This window comes from Chanodichthys erythropterus, chromosome 10 (assembly GCF_024489055.1).
Source record: "Chanodichthys erythropterus isolate Z2021 chromosome 10, ASM2448905v1, whole genome shotgun sequence".
In the NCBI taxonomy this organism is placed as follows: domain Eukaryota; kingdom Metazoa; phylum Chordata; class Actinopteri; order Cypriniformes; family Xenocyprididae; genus Chanodichthys; species Chanodichthys erythropterus.
Window position 1 is genome coordinate 50,653,586 of NC_090230.1, and position 23,159 is coordinate 50,676,744.

General features: G+C 37.7%; 2 protein-coding genes across 2 annotated transcripts; both read right to left on the reverse strand.

Annotated features, from left to right (window-relative positions):
* Positions 1–3,223: 3,223 nt before the first annotated feature.
* Positions 3,224–7,246, reverse strand: LOC137028388 (streptococcal hemagglutinin-like). Its single transcript, XM_067397148.1, has 3 exons — positions 7,134–7,246; positions 6,988–7,043; positions 3,224–6,666 (listed from the first exon to the last, which is right to left on the reverse strand). The coding sequence occupies exons 1-3, from the start codon at positions 7,151–7,153 to the stop codon at positions 3,224–3,226; spliced, it is 3,519 nt and encodes a 1,172-aa protein (XP_067253249.1). The 5' UTR covers positions 7,154–7,246.
* Positions 7,247–7,898: 652 nt separating this feature from the next.
* atp6v1b2 (ATPase H+ transporting V1 subunit B2) lies at positions 7,899–22,915 on the reverse strand. Its single transcript, XM_067399400.1, has 14 exons — positions 22,739–22,915; positions 21,579–21,634; positions 19,514–19,612; positions 19,327–19,420; positions 19,167–19,244; positions 18,907–19,046; positions 16,970–17,071; positions 16,773–16,870; positions 16,268–16,391; positions 16,020–16,170; positions 15,844–15,926; positions 15,645–15,749; positions 14,173–14,302; positions 7,899–8,827 (listed from the first exon to the last, which is right to left on the reverse strand). The coding sequence occupies exons 1-14, from the start codon at positions 22,869–22,871 to the stop codon at positions 8,691–8,693; spliced, it is 1,530 nt and encodes a 509-aa protein (XP_067255501.1). The 5' UTR covers positions 22,872–22,915; the 3' UTR covers positions 7,899–8,690.
* Positions 22,916–23,159: the final 244 nt, after the last annotated feature.

Consider the following 23,159-nt stretch of genomic DNA (forward strand, 5'->3'; position numbering starts at 1 on the left):
ACAGTTTTCTAAGGATGCATGGTTTATTAAAACTATTTAAAATCATAATACAGCATCAACATAATGCTATTCTTAAATCTACACTTACACAGGATAATACATCAATAAAAGTTTAAACCCTCGCTCTGTCCACATATTCTTGTTGAAGAAATTACAGTGGCTGTAGCATTTCTATCACAAAGAAGTGGCCGAATATTATTATTTAACTAATAATATATTTTTAATCATGGTGGCTTTGATCGTGGATTTGATCGTGCTGTGCTGTCTAACAACAACAATCAGCACGCTTTTGTCGTCCTCTGCAGGCATTTGTTATAATATATAATGTATTAACAGTTCAGGAAAAAAAAAATTCTTGATGTGTTTAAATATGCAGATTAGCTTATTTTGGTTAATTTAGAAGAAATCTACAGATGCAAACAGACGAAGGGTATAGGCTTAAAACAAACTCCATCTAAATGTGTAGGGTTAGGGTTAAGTTTTCTTTCCATTAGAGTAAAAGACTTGGCAGCAAAAATGGACTTTAAAATTGTAAAATCTTAAAATTGTTCACTTCATGAAAGAAGCATTCCAATAACACCAAAAAATTAAAACGATTTATTGATTTGTGCAAAATAAACAAATTATTAGTGAAACTATGTCTCTCTCCTTGGTCCAGTAATTTATTCTAAATATATAGCTACTTGAAAATAGTTGCTGTTGACTTCTCTTGTGATAAACCTAGTGAATACTAAAGAAGACCATGGTCTGTGTGTGAACTAATTATTTTGTAGAAATCTGTGGGGTATAAAACAATTGCGTGAGTGTAAGTGAAGTCAAAGTTGTCTTAATATATTTAAGGGTTCGTTATTTAAATAATTATGAGAAGTGCCCTTTTTTCCACTTGAGCCCCTGCCCCCCAAAATGTCTGTGCACGTCCCTGGTGATTGCTATAGAAAGACAAGAGTCGTGTGCATTTTTGTACTGGAGTCTCCGTGTTTTTCAGGGTTGTCCTTTCACGTGTTACTTTTAAAATCAAGAAGATGACTTCAGATGCCTCGTTTATTGTTTTCATATTCATAAGTGTTTAGGCAAAGCTTTCACGAATGCCTGGTCACAGTGTTTTATTTACTGTTTGTTACTAGGTTACCATACCACCATCATCAACTCAAACAACTTGATGGAAACGCACCTAATGCGCATGTGTTTTCTTTGCGAACTTCATTCCAAAAGATTCACATCATGTTAGGATGGAAACCCAGCTAGTGTTGCCCACTTAAGTTTCTCAGAAATGGTCTCAAAGAGAAAGACAACCCAATGACATGGGTTCTTTATTGTTATTGGTTTTAATGAGCACAGTGCCACTCTGTGGTAACATGCTGTTATTTATGAGCTCTTATTCATAACTAATGCACAGACATACATTTCTAACTTTTAAATATTTTGGTCTAGAAGCCATTTGTGTCTTCAGTTTAAGTTTTACCATTTTGAAGCCAGGGATGGGCAGTATTTATGATACATGTTTTTAAAATACGTATTTCAAATACAAAATAGTATTTTGTAATTTGTATCTGATAGGGTTGATGAAAATGGCTTTGTATTTTGTATCAAAATACTTTAGTATTTTTGTAGTTTTAAAATACTCTAAAATACTTTGTAAGAAGTCTACATGAACAATCATAAAACTGTGGCCTCTGAATGGTGCTTACTCAATAGTTTGCCCAGACTTGTTGAGTTCAGAACAGATGTTAAGTTTAGGTGTTGGTTTTAGTAGCTTGGGTTTACCAATTTACATAATGTTCTTGAAAACTATTATACTGAGGACCAGCCCCCTATATTTATGATTAACAATCAAATAATTAATTAGTTAGAATCTAGTTGCTATTAATACAGGTGCCATCAGTTGTCTTCTTATGAATGACTTGTCATTGAGTCGGTGTTACTGATGCAAAGTAGGCCCTTTGTTACCAAACACCAAGTAGCTAAATTAGGATACAATTATGAGTCATTCGCAAACTGTTAAACATTAAACTGATTACTTTAAAACTAACCATCATCTAGATCACAGGGATATGTGAATATTTGATCTGTTAAAGCCACAATGTCAATTTTCACCGCTAGAGGTCGCTTATTCAGTCGCTTATCCTTGATTTTGTGGAATCATGGAAGGTGTTGTCTTCACATCTACAGCCGGCGGAAAAGAATTGGGACGGGACTCGGTCAGAAATCCTGTTCATGAATGAGATTATTAACGTTATGAAAGCGATGTTGGAGCTGAATGAGACCGCTGGAGTGAATTTTAATGAGACGAGTGCGACACATGCCTCGAGCAGCAGAACTTTTATTATGCCACAGTTGCCGCTTCTGCTTTTTTTGGTTTAGCGTATGTGGAGTAATGCAGCGCTGTTTATATATATATGATACATTTTTGTGTTGAAAGTTGTTATAATGCTACTCTGCATTTGCACAGGGGCCACTATGAGACACTTGTTGCACTGCAGTAAGCTAGATCGATGTTAGTCATGGTAAAACATGGTACTCAAACATATATTTTTTAATTTTATTAGACAGATGAGGAATAAAAAGCATAGGGGTTTTTTTTGTTTGTTTTCTATGGTTTCTACTAAACCAGAAATTGAGGGTATGATTTCATTGATAGGAGACGCACGGACACTGCCTGTGTTCTGTTCAAAATTCCTTATTTCTTGGAAACATTTGGGATAATGTAGGTACACAAGTCAACAAAATATATTACATTGTTCTAGAGGTTATTAAATATTTTAATCTAAAAATCCTACTGTACATATTGTCCCTTTAACTGGTTGCATGACAGATTTATTGCATGACTCGGGCAGAGAAAAGCTGTTGCTATCAAACATTGTCAGTCAGTGTAATGGTAAAGGGAATCGATCAAATAGGCCAAATGATGGAAGGTTTGTGAAGAAATTTCACACTCTCTTGTAAAAGTATTTAGTATTTTCAAAATACAAAAATACAGTAGTTTATTTTGAGACATTTAAAACTAATGTATTTTAAAATAAAATGCCTTGATGTATTTCTGCCCAACGCTGTTTGAAGCTCTGCCCAGTAGATTGAGGTTTATTGGGCAAGTGAGAAAATGCAAAGTTTTAAGTTTTATCAACATGTATTAAAGTCTTTCTCACACACAGCTTTGTTTTAAACATTATGCTTTATATTCCAGTAAACATCACTTTGCATTAATGTGTCAGTTTTCTAGAGACCCTTAGCCCTTGACAGAGTAGTGGCGGTGGAATGGTTGGTTATATAGCTGGACATTTGACCCAGATTCACGTAGAGCCTGTGCATTCTGTGCGATACCAGAGAACATACCAACAGGAGATGCTTGGCCACTCGAGCCTAGAGATGGAGCTAGGGTGGAACCAGTGGGCTGTTGCAATGCCACAAAACCCTTAGATATTTGGTTACTGCTTGGGGAGTCAAAAGGAGCTCGAAATGAGAGTCTAGAGGGTCTTTCAACTACAGCAAGGAGACCCTGGGTACGCCGAGAGTCTGAAATATACAGGCCGTTTGACCTCTGATCACTGGCAGACTGGCTAGAAACAGTTAGGGGTGAGGAACCAAGCTTTTGATATGCATGGGTGTATTTGCTAGAGGGTCTTTGAGAATGGAGAGAAAAATCATCACTGGTGCTACCACCCTGTGCAGAAACAAACTGCCCAGAATATCCTGAAGATGAGCCTCCTGCTGCTGACAGGGAAGAGAACCTACTCTGCATTGGAGCGCTTTGAGAGAGAGCGCTAACCTGTGATGCAGCTGCACCGGAGGTCTGAAAACCTTGCAAAGGCTTCCATCTTTGAGATACAGAATAGCTTTGAAGTGCTTGGCTGGCAACACCTTGGGGGAAAGACAGTGGCGACACAGAGACAAACTGACTTGTGGTAGCTTGAGGTTGGAGTGATCCACCATAAGTGATGCCTTCCTGCATGTTGAAGGGAGTAAAGGACCCTTTCTGGGTGCCAGAGCTGCCTGTGAAAGTAGAGATTAACTGCTTCTGTGAAGTCTGGACTGTAGCAGACACACTAGCAATATCTTGTGGTGAGGACAATGATACACAGGTACAATTATAGAAGGATGGAGATGCAGGGGCAAACTGACTTGTGGTACCTTGAGGCTGCAGTGATCCACCATAAGTGGTGCTCCCCTGCAGGGTGAAGGGAGTAGAGGACCCTGACAGGGTGCCATAGCTAGAAGTAAACTGCTTCCGTGAACTCTGGACCATAGCAGACTGACTGGCAGCACCTTGGGGTGAGGATAGTGATACACTCAGATAGGATTGAGATCCAGGGGGAAACCGACTTCTAGTACCTTGAGGTTGGAGTGATCCACCATAAGTGGTGGTCCCCTGCAGGGTGAAGGGAGTAGAGGATCCTTCCTTGGTGCCAGAGCTGCCTGTGAAGGTAGAGGTAAACCGCTTCTGTGAACTCTGGACTGAAGCAGACTGACTGGCAGCACCTTGGGGTGAGGATAGGGATACACTCGGATAGGATTGAGACCCAGGGGGAAACCGACTTGTAGAACCTTGAGGTTGGAGTGATCCACCATAAGTAGTGGTCCCCTGCAGGGTGAAGGGAGTAGAGGATCCTTCCTTGGTGCCAGAGCTGCCTGTGAAGGTAGAGGTAAATGGCTTTCGTGAACTCTGGAAAGAAGCAGACTGACTGGCAGCACCTTGGGGTGAGGAGTGAGATACACTCGGATAGGATTGAGACCCAGGGGCAAACGGTCTTTTGGTACCTTGAGGCTGCAATGATCCACCATAAGTGGTGCTCCCCTGCAGGGTGAAGGGAGTAGAGGATCCTTCCTTGGTGCCAGAGCTGCCTGTGAAGGTAGAGGTAAACGGCTTTCGTGAACTCTGGAAAGAAGCAGACTGACTGGCAGCACCTTGGAGTGAGGAGTGAGATACACTCGGATAGGATTGAGACCCAGGGGCAAACGGTCTTTTGGTACCTTGAGGCTGCAATGATCCACCATAAGTGTTGCTCCCCTGCAGGGTGAAGGGAGTAGGGGACCCTGACAGGGTGCCATAGCTAGAAGTAAACTGCTTCTGTGAACTCTGGACCGTAGCAGACTGACTGGCAGCACCTTGGGGTGAAGATAGTGATACAAACTGATAGGAGGATGGAGACCCAGGGGCAAACTGACTTGTGGTACCTTGAGGCTGGTCAGAACCACTGTAAGTGGTGGGCATTCCTTGAGATGCAAAAGCAGTAGAGGCACCATACCGAGCCTGAGAGCCACTTGTTGGCTGGCTATAAACAGCTTGGTGTGAAGACATGTAAACACTTACATATTTGCTAGGGGATGCAGGGGCATACAGACCCAGAATGCCCAGAGGCTTAAGAGATAAATTAGAAGTAGACCCACTACCTCCCTGTACAGGGAAAAGACGACTGGAAGTTGTTGATTGAGTGCCAGGCCTGCTCTGGGTGCTTGTAGATAGACCAGGTGAACTTTGAATGCTTGCAGACTGGCTAGAAACTCCAGTGGGTAAGGCACCAAACTTGCTATCTATCAGGGATCCTGGGGCATAATGACTGTAAGTGCTAAGAGATTGGGACATGCCACTACAATTGCCACTGTGTATTTGTGTGGGGATAAGAGGACCAGAACTTCCAGACAATTCAGGTCCAGAGCTGCCCTGAGAAGTGGAAGCAGAATCTTGAGTCGGAGTAGACAAAACACTGAGAGAGACACTACCCTGAGTGTCTAGAGGGTAAACAGGAACTGTAGACTGTGAATCTGAATGGTTTGTGCCAACCATAAACAAGCTGGGAGAGCTTTGACTATTAGTAGACTGACTAGAGACCTCCAGTGATGAGGGCAGATGAGGACTAGAGGTTTCTTGAGATTGAGTAGACAAGTCAACAAAAGAGCTAAGCCCTGCAACTTCCCCTTCCAACAAACTGCCAGAACTACCATGAGAGCTAGAACTATATGGACTGGGGGTACTCTGATCACTGGAAGACTCACTGGAACCAGATGAACTCGGCTTGTTATTGGATTCTGGGATATAGGGACTAGAAGTACCTTGAGAATAAAAAAAGCCACTCTGACCGTCTTCATCCTGAGGGGAGATTGATTGACCAGAGCCTTCTGAAAGTGGCACAGGGATACCTTGAGAAGCATAAGTGGCACCTGGAGCTGATGAACTGCTGTAAGAGACATTCTGCTGAGAGGACACAGGCAAAGTGGCTTCTGCTGATTTAGCACCAGAGGTTTCTCTGTATGAACTAGGGGAGCTCTGATCATTGGTGGACAAGCCAGAATTGTCAAGTCTTGCAGGGAAGCTAGTACTTTCTCCTTGTGCAGAAACACTTGCAGTATCTGTAGTGGTTGATCCAGAGAAACCCTGGAGTGATGTCAAGCTGCCAGCATGCGGTTCATTTAAAGGTGGGGGCAAGGAAACTACAGAACTGCTTGGAGTGGTTTGGGCATGGGACATCAATTCATGGCTACTGGAATCATGGCCGTTAAACTGGACTAAGTTCAACCTTTTCAGGGGTCTGTTAGTGAATAAACTAGAGCCCACTTCTTCAGACAAAATCCCAGGCACAGGTACATTTGACACAGAAGACTGGACTGCACGAGGTGACAAAGTAGTGTCAGAAGGCTGACCCCGCTGGTGGTGGGCATTTGAATAGTCTCCACCTGTGAATTAAAATAAGAGGCTTTAGACCGGGGTGTCAGACTCAATTCCTGGAGGGCCGCAGCCCTGCGGAGTTTAGTTCTAACCCTGCTCCAAAACACACATACCAGTCATTTTTTCAAATGGGCCTGAAGGACTTGATTAGCTGAATCAGATGTGTTTAATTAGAGTTGGAGCTAAACTCTGCAGGGCTGTGGCCATCCAGGAACTGAGTTTGACACCAGTGCTTTAGACAAACCTCACAATTTAAAAGAGGGAAAAAAAAAAAAAAAAAAAAAAAAATTATATTATATTTTATATAGGCAAGATGAGAGAAATCTTACCTTTAAATCCATAAGCATTATTTAAAAGAATCAGGATGATTACGAACAAGGGTAACCTACAAGTGTATATTAAAAATTAAATACATAAAAAGGAATGATCAATATTTGTAGAATCATTCACAGACACGTTGAATAAATAAACTCACTTTTTCCACCCTTCATCCATGACAAAGAAAGGAAGTAAGAAGGGAGAGAAAAAAAAACCCCTAAGCGCTTCAAAAACCCCTCATTAACTTTCTCAAATCACCACAGAAGATCCAAACCCAGGCATACACACAGCTGGAGATAATTGTATTTTATAGCCTTCATCAGTCCTATTAAAGAAATAACCAATTACATGAAACATTATTCACCTGGGAAACTTACTGGCTGTTAAAAGATTTAATTGATGATTGTTTTATGAAGGCTCTGATACCCTCTGCTGTTTAAATATTTTAAAGCCGATCATTCAGACTTTAACTTTGTAATGTCTACATAGGATATTTTCATACACTTTACACAACATGTGCTCGATCATTTCAAGGTGACCTTTATAAATTGTTTTGGGAAAATGTCATAATGTAATGCGGACTTTGCAGTGAGAAAATTACTGAAATATGGGGCTGATAGGTTTTATGATTGGGCACAAACAGAGGTGAGAACTAAGCTCAGTTTATGCTAAATTAGGTGGAAACTAAGAAAAATCCTGTTCCATTTCTTAGTCTGACTACATGAACATTAAGCAAAACTTCAAAATGTTTTCAATACATCTTATGAAATATGTATGCACAATTAATAAGAACCACCTTGTTTTGTAAAGTCCCTAGTACCCTGTTGTGAAAATGACATCAGTACCAAAAATCCTGTCAATACCAGTCCATCAGGACGTGTATTGATGATTACTTCCATCATGATCATTAATTTACACCACATCAAGTTTTATTTAATGAAGCAAGTGATCACATATTTTCAATAAGTGTTCATGCATTAGGATAACAATCACTTCATTATGAATTCACTTGATATCACTCACTGTACTGCAGTATATATATATATATATATATATATATATAGGCACCAAAATAAATTATAATAAATACATTGCTTACACATTACACACTTTATACAAAACAAATTAACTAAGCATGACAAAGTATGAAAAAAAAAAAATAAATCTATTGCTCACTGTTTGGATTTCCTCCTTTGATTTGATAGTGCCACTTTTAATGCACTCTATGATCATATGGCTTTCTTTTATACTTTATGATAAATATGTGCATATAATTCATTATAATGATGACAAATGCATAAAACACATTAAGCCATTTTACATTCATCTTGGCACTTTTGAAATAAAACAATGTTTTGTGCTGCATTGTAGTAGCTTTGTCAGATCTCTTAATTTTGCATGTTAAGAGAAAAGTTGGCCTTTACTTCATATACCACTTGGTCAGAACACTGTTTGACATACTGAGATACACACAAAAACACTTCCACACTGTATAGTAGTGACGATATTCATACAATATTTTCTTTACTGTTTAGCAACACCTACATAATAAATAAATACCAAGAGAAGCAATGAAAAATAACTTTGTAATTCCTCAGTGTAGACTTAGTGTACTTGATTTAAGCAAAGAGATTGAGTAACATCTAGAAGTGTAGAAGACAGATTCACAGCTGATTGAGAGAGACAAAGTGAATAAACAAGAAAGGAAATAAGACTAATGTTTGGAGTCTCGGGGATAAAACTCAGCAAGAGTGCTCTGAGGAATCCTCTTCAGCATCTCTTTAGGGAAGATTCTCAAGAGCTGCCAGCCAATGTCCAGTGTTTCGAACACAGTTCGATTCTCATATGCACCTGTGATATAAAACATGTTAGGCTCATTCTGAAGTTATATAAAGTACAGCCCAATGCCATTAATGGAATTATATTGCCTTTGATAAAGGAAGATTTTTTGTGTACAGTATATATACACATGTACTTGTGCATCTCAAATTAGAATGTCATGGAAAAGATAATTTATTTCAGTAATTCAACTCAAATTGTGGAACTCATGTATTAAATAAATTCAATGCACACAGACTGAAGTACTTTAAGGGTGTACTCACAATAGGTACTCTGAACCATGCCCTAGCGCGTCTAACCCCCAAAGCCTGGTTCGTTTGACAAGTGTGATCACTTTGTTCCGTGCTCGGGCTCAGTTCAAGGCAACCGTGCCTAGTGTGAGTACACCCTAAGTTTTGGTTCTTTTAATTGTGATGATTTTGGCTCACATTTAACAAAAACCCACCAATTCACTATCTCAATAAACTAGAATACTTCATAAGATCAATAAAAAACAGTGGACCGACACCAGCAGATGACATGGCAGCCCAAATCATGACTGAGTGTGGAAACTTCACACTGGACTACAAACAACATGGTTTCTGTGCCTCTCCACTATTCCTCCAGACTCTGGGACCTTGATTTCCAAATGAAATGCAAAATTTACTTTCATCTGAAAAGAGGACTTTGGACCACTGAGCAACAGTCCAGTTCTTTTTCTCCTTAGCCCAGGTAAGACGCTTCTGACGTCTTTGATTCAGAAGTGGCTTGGTATGTTGAATGTGACAGTTGTAGCCCATTTCCTGAAGAAGTCTGTGTGCAGTGGCTCTTGATGCACCGACTCCAGCTTCAGTCCACTCCTTTTGAAGCTCTCCTAACTTCTTAAAACAGCTTCACCTGACAATCTTCTCAAGCCTGTGGTCATTCCTTTCACTTGTACACCTTTTCCTACCACACTTTTTCCTTCCAGTCAACTTTTCATGAATATGCTTTGGCACAGCACTCTGTGAACAGCCAGCTCTTTCAGCAATGACCCTCTGTGGCTTACCCTCCATTGTAGAGGGTATTGATGATCATCTTCTGAACAACTGTCAGCAGACTTCCCCATGACTGCTGTTGGTATTACTGGCCTAAACCCAGTATTCACACCCGGATAATAGTAATTCAATAGTACTTGAAATTAAATATTTGAGATACTATTTTTTTTTTTTTTTTTTTTTTTGATGAGCAGTAAGCTGTAATCATCAAAATGAAAACAAAAAAGCCTGGAAATATTTTATTTTATGTCTAATAAATCTAGAATATGTTTAAGTTTCACTTTTTGAATTTTTTAATTAAATTACAGAAAAATAACTTTTTCATGATATTCTAATTTATTGAGATGCACCTGTATGTATGTATATATATATATATATATATATATATATATATATATATAAAGTGGGTATGGAAAGTATTCAGACCCCCTTCAATTTTTCAGTCTTTGTTATATTGCAGCCATTTGCTAAAATCATTTAAGTTCATTTTTTTTCCTCATTAATGTACACACAGCACCCCATATTGACAGAAAAACACAGAATTGTTGACATTTTTGAAGATTTATTATAAAAGAAAAACTGAAATATCACATGGTCCTAAGTATTCAGACCCTTTGTTGTGACACTCATATATTTAACTCAGGTGCTGTCCATTTCTTCTGATCATCCTTGGGATGGTTCTACACCTTCACTTGAGTCCAGCTGTGTTTGATTATACTGATTGGACTTGATTAGGAAAGCCACACACCTGTCTATGTAAGACCTCACAGCTCACAGTGCATGTCAGAGCAAATGAGAATCATGAGGTCAAAGGAAATGCCTGAAGTGATCAGAGACAGAATTGTGGCAAGGCAAAGATCTGGCCAAGGTTACAAAAACATTTCCGCTGCACTTAAAGGGGTACTTAACCCCTGGAAAGATGAATGTGTATTTAAAATTGGTCATTTATGTAGTAGAAATGTGAAATTATTTTTGAATTTGGAGCTTTCTAGACTGAGAAAAGGCAGAAAATGTATTTTTGACTAATGTGGATGAAAGACAACAACTCCCAGAATGCACTTGTTTTGCTGCCCTTGCGAGGCCACGCCCAAACCACGCCTATCGGTTACAGGTGGCATTACCAGAAAAATTACTAGGCTTGCTTTGTTACATATTAATTCTATAAATCGTGAGTTAGTTCATACATTTACAGCGAAATGGTGCTAAATTGCTTTGTACCTGGATGTACACCCAAAACCAGGAAAGGACAAGTAAGTTTCCATCATTTTCCGATTAAGTTAAAGATTTGGAGCGATGTAAACAGTGGCTGCGGGCCATCAAACACCCGAAGTTTGGAGATGACACCGTTATAGAATACCTAAAAAAACCACAGAATATGTAGTCTCCATTTCAAGCACGAGGACTACGAACCAAATATCCTTGCAATGAAGAGAACCGTTCTGAAGGACACCGCGATACCATCGATATTCACTTTCCCAGAGGACGAACAGCCTGGGCATCTGGCACTAAGCGTATTTGCCCAGAGGTAAGACTCGCTGATAGTAGACTGATAACACAGTAGCCTATATGTAGTGTTGTAGGTAGCAGTAAAACTGCAAACTTAGCAAAGTAACGTTAGATAGACAATTACATATAAGTTGCATATAAGTTGAGTGCTATCAAAGTAAAGCCACTGTTCTGTAAAACTGAGTTAGTCTATTTATCTATTTATGCTAACGTTACCACAAAAGCCTGTTGCTGTATTGGTTGAGATGACTGCAGTGACCGATAAATTTGCGAGATGAACCACTGATGTAGTGCAGACTTTAACAAAATAATGTTAATTACTGTAAGCTTAAATATATAATTGACACCCACTTTTGATAAAATCTTTGATCTATGTCCGTGAGTAATTTCAAATGCGCATATGTATGGGCGTGGTGAAAAAATGCGAAACTACCTGCTATTACTGGCTGTAGTTTTAAGCCTCTGGCCAAAAAAGCCTCCGATGATGCAAAACGAAAATTTTTGCGTCATCGGAGGCTTTTTTACAGAATAAAAATGCATAAATCTCTCATCTCAGGCTGATATGAAGGGGGAAAGCACGGTAATTCGATAATACTAGTGGTATTCTACTAATACAAAGCTTAATGCTAAATCCTGAAGTAACCCTTTAAGGTTCCTAAGAGCACAGTGGCCTCCATAATACTTAAATGGAAAACATTTGGGACGAACAGAACCCTTTCAAGAGCTGGCCGTCTGGCCAAACTGACAAACTGAGCTATCGGGGGAGAAGAGCCTTGGTGAGAGAGGTAAAGAAGAACCCAAAATCACTGTGGCTGAGCTCCAGAGATGCAGTCGGGAGATGGGAGAAAGTTGTAGAAAGTCAACCATCACTGCAGCCCTCCACCAGTCGGGGCTTTATAGCAGAGTGGCCCGACACATGAAAGCCCGCATGGAGTTTGCTAAAAAAAACACCTGAAGGACTCAAAGATGGTGTGAAATAAGATTCTCTGGTCTGATGAGACCAAGATATAACTTTTTGGCTTTAATTCAACAACTCTTTGACTGTTCTTGAATGGCCCAGCCAGAGCCCTGACTTAAACCCAATTGAGCATTTCTGGAGAGACCTAAAAATGGCTGTCCACCAACGTTTACCATCCAACCTGACAGAACTGGAGAGGATCTGCAAGGAGGAATGGCAGAGGATCCCCAAATCCAGGTGTGAAAAACTTGTTGCATCTTTCCCAAAAAGACTCATGGCTGTATTAGACCAAAAGGGTGCTTTACTAAATACTGAGCCAAGGGTCTGAATACTTAGGAACATGTGATATTTCAGCTTTTCATTTTTAATAAATCTGCAAAAATGTCAACAATTCTGTGTTTTTCTGTCAATATGGGGTGCTGTGTGTACATTAATGAGGAAAAAAAAATGAACTTCTATGGTTTTAGCAAATGGCTGCAATATAACAAAGAGTGAACAATTTAAGGGGGTCCGAATACTTTCCGTACCCACTGTGTGTGTGTGTGTGTGTGTGTGTGTGTGTGTGTGTGTGTGTGTGTGTGTGTGTGTGTGTGTGTGTGTGTGTGTGTGTGTGTGTGTATGTATATATATATATATATATATATATATATATATATATATATATATATATATATATATATATATATATATATATATATATATATATATATATATATATATATATATATATATATATATAAAATATGTATTTTTTTTTCTCTCTTCTTTTTAACTGTCCCTTCAAACCAAACTTGAATAATGTGAGCAGAAAAAAAATAAATAAATAAATAATCGGAAAAAAGGAAAAAAAGGACTTTGAATGCAAACAATACATTCCTGAAGAGCTATTCACACTGGGGTGAATATACGCCTGACAACAAACTAAAGTTTTTGTTTCTTTGCACAGTGCTGAAAATGCATTGACAAATAAAGGTAAAATCATTGGGTCATGTATCTGCATCCATTGCAGGTACACATTGTACATATCGATGTGCATTTTATGCATGAAGCATAAAAAAAAAATAATAAAAAATCAGAATTATAAAATGCAAAATAAAAATAAATAAATAAATAAAATAGAAAATGCAAACATTTGGTGTGATATTTCGAGCGTTAAAGGTAACCCCTGGTATTAAGACTAGTATGGCTTCTCTTACTGAAATATATATTAGAAAACCCATTAAAGATTTATGTTATTTAAAAAAATTCATGTAATATTTGGACCGATTTGGACAATGTGGGTGCCATTTTGTTTAGCTGTACAGTGCGTTCTACATCAATAACATCAAAAGGTTGCACTCAGTGAGCTACTGACGGTGCCCGTTGCAATTTTTACCACAACACAACTCGGAATAATATATATAATAGCACATTGTGCAGTTTTTGTTGTAATTTTCAGTCGATTGGCAACAAGAGAAGCGATGCAAGGCTTCACTGCTGTCCTAGTGATAAGAGGAGCAAAGAATGGGAATTGTAAAGAATGTGGACGAATAAAACTTCCTAAAGAACTGCGTCTTTGTTCTCTTCACTTCACTTTACAACGTAAATCTTTCATGGGTTTTCTACTATATATTTCAAGAGACATAATTTGCTGGTCCCCATAGACTTCCATAGTATGAAAAAAATACTATGAAAGTCAAAGGGGGACCAGAAACTGTTTGGTTAACAACATTTTTCAAAATATCTTCTTTTGTGTTCAACAGAACAAAGACACTCATACAGGTTTAGAACAACCTGAAGTTGAGTACATGATGACAGAATTTTTATTTTTGGGTGAACTATCCCTTTAAGACACGATTTTTACATCATTCCACATGTGCCCTCCTGTTGTTACTTACCCTGGGAAATAAAGTTCTTCTCAAATTTCTGTAAGAACTCCAAGTACAATAAGTCATCTGATGTCAGTGCTTCTTCCCCAACCACGGCCTTCATTGCTTGCACATCTTTCCCGATAGCATAGCAAGCATACTGCAAAAGAGGAGAAGCTTTGTCACAGACAAATCAAATGTCCATACATAATGAACTCAAAACATAAGATAAGATGCACAGGGAAAAAAATAAAATATATATATATATAGCTATGGAAAAAATTAAGAGACCACTTAACATTGATTTCTGAACTTGGAGTGGTCTCTTAATTTTTTCCATAGCTGTATATATATATATATATATATATATATATATATATATATATATATATATATATATATATATATATATATGAATTGTGAAAGAGACCCAATGTTTTTGGTCATTATACATGTGTTGTTCTTTCGTTCTTTCTTAGTTTCTATAAAATTTACACAACAGTTCAAATGTTTTGTGATTATTCAACCAATAAAGTTCAAGCATTGTTAAAGAACAGACTTTCATTATCGCAGATGAATCACCTTCGATAATGAACGCGATATTGTGTAGCTTGTCAGTGAACTACGGCTCTGTCTATTAAATGGCGCTCCATTTGAAAGCAGGTGATGGCGATTTTGCGGTAATCAGGGAACCGGCTTTACTGACGAAATGCGCGTGACAATCACATGCGATATATCATCCAGCCCTAGTAATACATAAATCAAAACTGTAAAGGATAAATTTTTAGAAAGGGTCAGCAAATTAGAATGATTTCTGAAGGATCATGTGACACTGAAGACTGGAGTAATGATGCTGAAAATTCAGCTTTGCATCACAGGAATAAATTACATTTTAAGATATGTTAAAATAGAAAACAGGCATTTTAAATTTAAATAATATTTCACAATTTGATTGTTGAATTTTGATTGTTGCAGTCTTGGTGAGCTTAAGAGACTTTCAAAAAAAAAAAAAAAAAAAACAGACACAAACACACACGTTTGTTTTTGTGAATTGTGGGGACTTTTCATAGGCCGCAATGCATTTTATACTGTACAAACCGTACTTTCTATCCCCCTACCCCACCCATAACCCTAAACCTTAACATCACAGGAAACTGTGCACACCTTTATTTTCTCACAAAAACATCATTTAGTATTTTTATTAATTAATTTATATTGTATTTTATACGACACCTACATTTATACGATGTAGGTGAACTCAGGTTTATATTACATCGTGGGGACATTTGGTCCCCACAATGTAATATAAACAAAAGCACACACACACACACACACACACACACACACACACACACACACACACACACACACACACACACACACACACACACACACACACACACACACACACACACACACACACACACACACACACACACAAAAATAATACAACCCCCAAACTTAATGGTAATGCATGTTTATCCATTCTTATCTATACTTACAAGCTGATTAGAAACATCCGAGTGGTCTTTGCGTGTCATTCCTTCGCCAATGGCTGATTTCATCAGTCGAGACAAAGAAGGTAGTACGTTGATAGGAGGATAGATCTGCATAGAAATATCAACAGTTAGAAAACAGCACATGAGATTTATTAATGAAGTATACAACTAATGTTCACACTGTAAGCTTGTTTCCACTCGCCTGTCTGTTATGAAGCTGTCTGTCCACATAAATTTGACCCTCAGTGATGTAGCCAGTTAAATCAGGAATAGGATGGGTAATATCTACAGATAGTATTAAGCAAACCATTAAAGTAGTAAGCAAACCATTTATGATGATATAAGGATTAAAAGATGAGTAGGTAGATGTTTGCTAACCATCATTGGGCATAGTGAGGATTGGGATTTGGGTGATGGAGCCATTGCGTCCCTCCACACGTCCGGCCCTCTCGTATATTGTGGCCAGATCGGTGTACATGTAACCTGGGAAACCACGTCGACCAGGAACTTCTTCTCTAGCTGCAGAGACCTTCAAGACGATGATAGAGCTTAATGCATAGCAAAGAGCAACAAGTTTTGCCTTAATCCTAATGGCTTTCAGTATAAATTCACACATTATATCATACCTCTCGTAAAGCCTCGGCATAAGAGCTCATGTCAGTCAATATGACCAGCACATGCTTCTCACACTGGTAAGCAAGAAACTCAGCTGAGGTAAGTGCAAGCCGAGGGGTGATGATGCGTTCAATCCTGCAACATGTAAATCAAACTTTTTGGTCCAAGTTGCACCAAAGTATTTGTGTATGTGTGTGTGTAATATATATATTATATATATATATATATATATATATATATAATCTTATGTACTCGTTCCAAACCTGCATGACATTTTAAAGGATTGTACTTCTTACTCTTCTTTAATTCATTTAATTTTGGTCTACTGGGAATCATTTAGAACACAAGTCATATAGACAACTTTTTTGGATGTTTTTATGGTGCTTTTGTGCATCTTTTGAAGCTTAAAAGGCTACATATGGGTTTAGAATGACATGAAGGTGAGAAAATGATGACAGAATTTCATTATTGGGTGAACTATCCCTTTACTTTAAGGAAATTCAAGAGAATACTGACGTGGGATCATTGGCCAAATTTAAAAAGAGGCACACGTTGTCCATGGACCCGTTCTCTTCAAAATCGGACTTAAAAAATCTTGCAGTCTCCATGTTGACCTAAAGATACATACAACTAATGTCATCAAGATATGCCACTGGTATGGGTGTATTTAGATTTAAAAGTTTAGCAAACTTTTATTCAGAAGTGCTCCTCACCCCCATGGCAGCAAACACAATGGCAAAGTTATCCTCACTGTAATCCATCACATCTTTGGATTTCTTTACCAATCCCGCCTGACGACAAATCTGCGCAGCAATCTGAAACACACACACACACGATCAAGAATCAATTGTTAGGTAACTAACTACATTAGACTTAAGTACTTAAATTAAAATTGCCATTTTGGGCATTTTCCACAATATTTCTGTGTAAACGTGTGCAAGAAAGAAGTGTTTAAGAGACAATATATAAAATGTACAATGTTCTTAATATAGTTACATACAGTGAAAAAGAGTTTTGCTGCTTAAAAGTGCTATAGAGGATTTTTTCGACAACTGAGAAACCAAAGGCTGTTACTGAGTTTTTGAAATGAGCGCATGCATAAGAACAACCCCCCTCCTTCACAGCTCGAGGGAACGCCTCCCAAAACTCGTGCACAAGTATTGGAACATGAGTGTTTACCATCGGCATTCACTGTGTCGTGTCAGTGGATTCATTATGTCGGACTCACCACAGGTAACTCATAATCTGCAGTTGTTACTCCTGACAAAACATTGCATGCGGCACATCTCTCACAAGGAACGTAATGGCAGTGATTGAGAAGCCAGAGGGCCAATCGTTTATGCGATGATCATACAAACGATTGGCTGATGTTTTTAAGCCCCATCCTCGTGCACAGATGATGTATATTGATATTATTCCTTTCAGTGCACCTAATAAATAGTCTTTTATCAGTTAGTAAAGACAGTTTCAAGTAATATTGCAAAAATGTATAAAACAAAATACCTCTATTGCACCTTTGAAGGGTTAGTTCATCCAAAAATGAAAATTCTGTCATTTATTACTCACCCTCGTGACGTTCCACACCCGTAAGACCTTCGTTCATCTTCGGAACACAAACTAAGATATTTTTGATAAAATCCGATAGCTCAGTGAGGCCTCCATTGCCAGCAAGATAATTTCCTTTTTCAATGCCCAGAAAGATACTAAAACATACTTAAAACAGTTCATGTGACTACAGTGGTTCAACCTTAATATTATAAAGCAACGAGAATACTTTTTGTGTGCCAAAAAAACAAAACAAAATAACAACTTTATTCAACAATATCTAGTAATGGGCGATTTCAAAACACTGCTTCATGAAGTTTTGAAGCTTTACGAATCTTTTGTTTTGAATCAGTGGTTCAGAGCGCCCAAATCACGTAATTTCATTTTCAACAGTTTGGCAGTTTGATACTGGTCTGCAAACCACTGATTCAAAACAAAAGTTTTTTAAAGCTTCAAAGCTTAATGAAGCAGTGTTTTGAAACTGCCCATCACTAGATATTGTTGAATAAAGTCACTATTTTGTTTTTTGGCACACAAAAAGTATTCTCATCACTTAATAATATTAAGGTTGAACCACTGTAGTCACATGAACTGTTTTAAATACGTTTTTAGTACCTTTCTGGGCATTGAAAAAGGAAATGATCTTGCTGACAATGCAGGCCTCACTGAGCCATCAGATTTTATCAAAAATATCTTATTTTTTGTTCCGAAGATGAATGAAAGGCTTACAGGTGTGGAACGACATGAGGGTAATAAATTACATAATTTTCATTTTTGGGTGAACTAACTAACCCTTTAATATTTTTGTGAAAACTTTGATAATATTATATATATATATATATATATATATATATATATATATATATATATATATATATATATATATATATATATATATATATATATATTTTTTTTTTTTTTTTTTTTTTCCTTCTCAGGATTCTTTGACTATAAAGTTGAAAAGAGCATTTATTTGAAATAGAAATATTTTGTAACATTATAAATATATATTGTCACTTCAATATATATATAATGCTTCCTTGTTGAATAAAAGTATTAATTTCTTTCAAGAATCACCCCAAAGATGAACTGACAGCAGCCTCACCTCATTGTGGGGTAGACCGGCAGCAGAGAAAATGGGAATTTTTTGGCCTCTGGCAATACTGTTCATGCCATCTATGGCAGAGATGCCAGTCTGGATCATTTCCTCAGGATAAATACGACACTGAGGATTAATCGGCTGACCTGCAGGAAGCAGGATGGAATTGGATGGTTATCAACAATATTAAAAAAAGCCACTGATGACAATTTGTGAGCATAACAGCTTATGTGGCTCATCACAAAGACAGCCTCAATGAAATGTACCCATGATGTCCAAGTAGTCCTCTGCCAACACTGCAGGCCCTCGATCAATCGGCTTTCCTGATCCGTTGAACACACGACCTGTAATAGACTTCTAGTTTTACCAAATACACATTATAAAAAACATCACATGGCTTCAGTATGTCTCTTTTTTTATTATTACCCAGCATATCCTCAGACACAGGTGTACGCAAAATGTCCCCGGTAAATTCACACGTGGTTTTTTTGGCATCAATACCAGATGTTCCCTCAAACACCTAAAAATGAATTAATGAGAGATGCTACTGAGCTGATTACAAAATGGGGGATAGAAGAAAACATATGTATTTCAGAAGGTCTTATTCCCTGACCTGAACCACAGCTTTGGAGCCTATGACCTCCAGCACCTGTCCACTCCTCTTGGTACCATCAGGGAGAGTCAGATGGACAATCTCAGCATACCTGGGGAACTGCACCAGGTAACCAGTTAACATTGCATCAAAAACATCAATGTAATCCAGTCCTTTACAAACAAATTAGCTGATGTTTGCTTTGGCTTAAGAATGCAAGATTATAATGACAATAATGAACACCTTAGTAATGGTGGTGGTGGTCACATACATAGACTAGAATAGAATAGAAGTAGAAATAAAACATTTACTGGTGTAAAATCTCTAAAATTATATAACTTAATAAACAAAACAATATAAAAATATAGATAAACCAGTCACTGATTGTCTAGGTAGATTCATGACTTCTATATGAAACAAAACGAGAAGTAGCCAAGTGAAAAGTCTGCATTCAAATACATTATGTTTCTAATAGGCAACCCTCCACGATAATCACTCGCATATGCAACTAAATCTTCACTCTGGGCAACTAAATCATGTCTATCATTGGCCATTGGCTAATAAATTCTTAGATTTTACTCACCAGTGTGTGTTAGCATACATACATTTTCACTCGCAGAACATTCTGACTGAGCACTTGAGAGTTTTGCTCTCCATCAAGAGATCTGTACCTATTATTTCAATTCAGCGCAATGTACGCAGCATACCTGTATTTGATGTATTTCGCCTTCGCTTTGCTGAGAGCGTTTGTGTTTCTCACACACGCAAAGAGAGAGAGTGAGAGTCTTGCATACCATGCAGAATTGACACCCCACATGTAAACAACGTTCTTTGTTGTATTTTCCTGTCAAAATAACAGAGTTTATTTAAATTATTGAGCTTTTAAGAAGCAGAGGAGATACCGGTTTCTCCGGTAGTGGGCGGAACCATAAAGATGATATAATATCCACTGTTTTTAAACAGTCCACAATTAGCAGGTGAATTGGTAATAGGTGAGGGTATCATGTTTGGGTGTAAAATAGCTTCTCAATCTTTAGAAGAAAAGATGGGTCATGTCATGAGAGAACTGTCAAACAATTCAAAAATCACATTTCTCAATGCAAGATTGCAAGAAATCCATGTCTTTCACCATCTACCATACATAATATGGTAAAAAGATTCAGAGAATCAAGAGAAATCTCAGTATATATAGGGCAAGGTAGGACACCTCAGTTGAATGTGCATGACCTTTGAGCCCTCAGATGGCACTGCATTAGAAACTGTCATGCTACTGTGTTAAATACAGCCATCATTGCAAACGGCATGGGTGACTTGCATTTGTGTGAAGGTACCATTGACATGGAGGCATAAATCTGGTTTGTACAGAGACATAAATTGCCATCAAGATGACATCTTTCCTGGGTAGCAAGACAATGCCAGGCCTCATTCTGAACATGATACATCAGAGTGGTTTCTACACTGTAGAGTGGGTGTGTCTGACTGCCTGCCTGCAATCCAGATCTGACTCTGATTGAAAATGTATGGCCCACCATGAAAAGGAGAATCAGACAAAGATGACCACAGACTGTTGAGCAGATGTCTTGTATCAGGTGAGATTGGGTAAAAATTCCACTTGCAAACTGCAACAATTAGTATCCTCAATTCCCAAATGATTAAAAATTGTAATTAAAAGGAAAGATGATGTGACACAGTGGTAAACATGGCTCTGTCCCAACTTCTCTGGAGTGTGTTGCAGTCAAATTTGTTTATACTTCCAAAATACAATAAAGTTGTTCAGTGAAAACATTGGAAATCTTTTCTTTGTACATTTGTCAAATAGAGGTTCGAGAGAATTAACAAATCACAGATTCTTGATTTTATTGCATTTTACAAAATATCTCAACTCTTTGTATGACCGATTTCAAAACACTGCTTCGAAGCTTTATGAATCTTTTGTTTCTAATCAGTGGTTCTACACAGTATATGCAGTCTGGCGAGTAAATTAAAAATGTACTAGCCAATGGCGATTCTATTGCTAAGGTGTGCATAGAGGGTTAACAAAATCAGATGAATAACAACAGTAATACATAATGCAGAAATTCAATACCTTCACTTGATCCAAAATCACCAGGGGTCCATTAACACCAGCCACAGTTTTATAAGCTGTGCACACAATAAACATGAATGTCATGTCACAAGAGTGTTTTCGTAGTCCAAATCAAATTACAAACACAACCATGTCACACAAATTCAACAGAAGTGTTTCTCTTAATTACATGATGAAAGACTCTAAACACTGCATTAAGGAAAAAATACAGTAAAAAATTAAACACATCACCTGATAAAATATGACATCATGATATGGTCAAAGTGTCTTAAAAAGAAAATTAAAGAAAAAGAATGAGAAGGTGTCATTTACATAAAACATAAATAACAGACATACTTAGAATAGAAAATAAAAGGTCATGACAGAGTTATGATTTGGTAATAATTAACAAAAAAATTAAGATTTAATTTTAAAACAGATGCCCTAGTGAAAAACTCTACAGTGTGGAGAATTTGGTTAATGTTTTCTATAAATATGGTTGTGTCATCAGCCAATTGCCAAACACTGTCAATATTTCAAAATCAGATTTTTATTTATTTATTTATTTGTTTATTTTTTTATAAAAATGGAAAGCATTTCAACTGCATCAATAAAGAGCAGGGGAGAGATGGGACATAATTATACAGATCTTTGTCAGTGAATTCTATGGGGATCTGTGGGACTATTCTCTTAAACTAGTATGTATTCCAATTGTTGCTGGTAACTTTTCAGTAGGTAATAGTTTGTATATGTTATTCTGCAAGTAATGAAAAAAGAACTAGTAACACAACAATATACTAGTCTAATGAAGGTTAGTCTAATAACTCTACATGCATCAACCTAAATCCAGCATCATGCTGATTTATTAACATCATAGGTGATGAAAATACAACCTATCATTAATTTAATATTTTAGATCATGCAATTAGAGGTAAACATTATGCATGAACAGAATTAGTAAACTATCCCTTGATTTACCTGATTATATGGATCATAGATGTACAATATCAGAAATGTTAAAATGTTATATGTCTACAGTTTAAAATTACATGATGATTATTAACAGATTCAGTGTAACAAGCACATCATTCTTTCATTGCGCCACGCACATATCATTTTATCGCTCTGTCTAGTGGGTTTGTGTTTGTAAGGGCCCTTCATAATCAGCACTAGACACTCACTCAATCTCGGCTGAGAAATGTAGTCACGAGTCACGGCAAGGACATTTTCCCGAACGGCAACGTGTTTGCTCCCGGTAACCGCAGATGATATTTCGCTCACGGCTCCGCTCACCATTCCCCTAAGTGCCTTCATGATGATTATAACGTTACTACACAAAAATCACTACTAGTCTGGAAGCTAAGCGTGACAACACTGCTGCACATGCGCGCAATAGTGCTTCGCGTTTCTCCCCCCTCCCCTTTTCAAAATCGACGCAGTGGACGCTGACGCCCTCTAGAGGTAAACGAGTGGTTGACATGAAAACCCGTGACGGTATTATAAATCCTCCTGTCCTGACTACCTATGGAGTTTTGTCCTCTGTTCTGTAGAATAAATTATATTTTAGCAAATTTCTCTGAGGCCTTACATGTCACCGTTTTA

Coding starts and splice junctions, on each gene's coding strand:
- LOC137028388 (XM_067397148.1), bottom strand. CDS start 7,153: ATGGATGAAGGGTGGAAAAA. Junction 7,044..7,133: donor ATGGATGAAGGGTGGAAAAA/GTGAGTTTATTT, acceptor ATACACTTGTAG/GTTACCCTTGTTCGTAATCA. Junction 6,667..6,987: donor TAATGCTTATGGATTTAAAG/GTAAGATTTCTC, acceptor TTTAATTCACAG/GTGGAGACTATTCAAATGCC.
- atp6v1b2 (XM_067399400.1), bottom strand. CDS start 22,871: ATGAAGGCACTTAGGGGAATGGTGAGCGGAGCCGTGAGCGAAATATCA. Junction 16,171..16,267: donor ATGCCGAGGCTTTACGAGAG/GTATGATATAAT, acceptor ATCGTCTTGAAG/GTCTCTGCAGCTAGAGAAGA. Junction 14,303..15,644: donor CGGATGTTTCTAATCAGCTT/GTAAGTATAGAT, acceptor CCTCTTTTGCAG/TATGCTTGCTATGCTATCGG.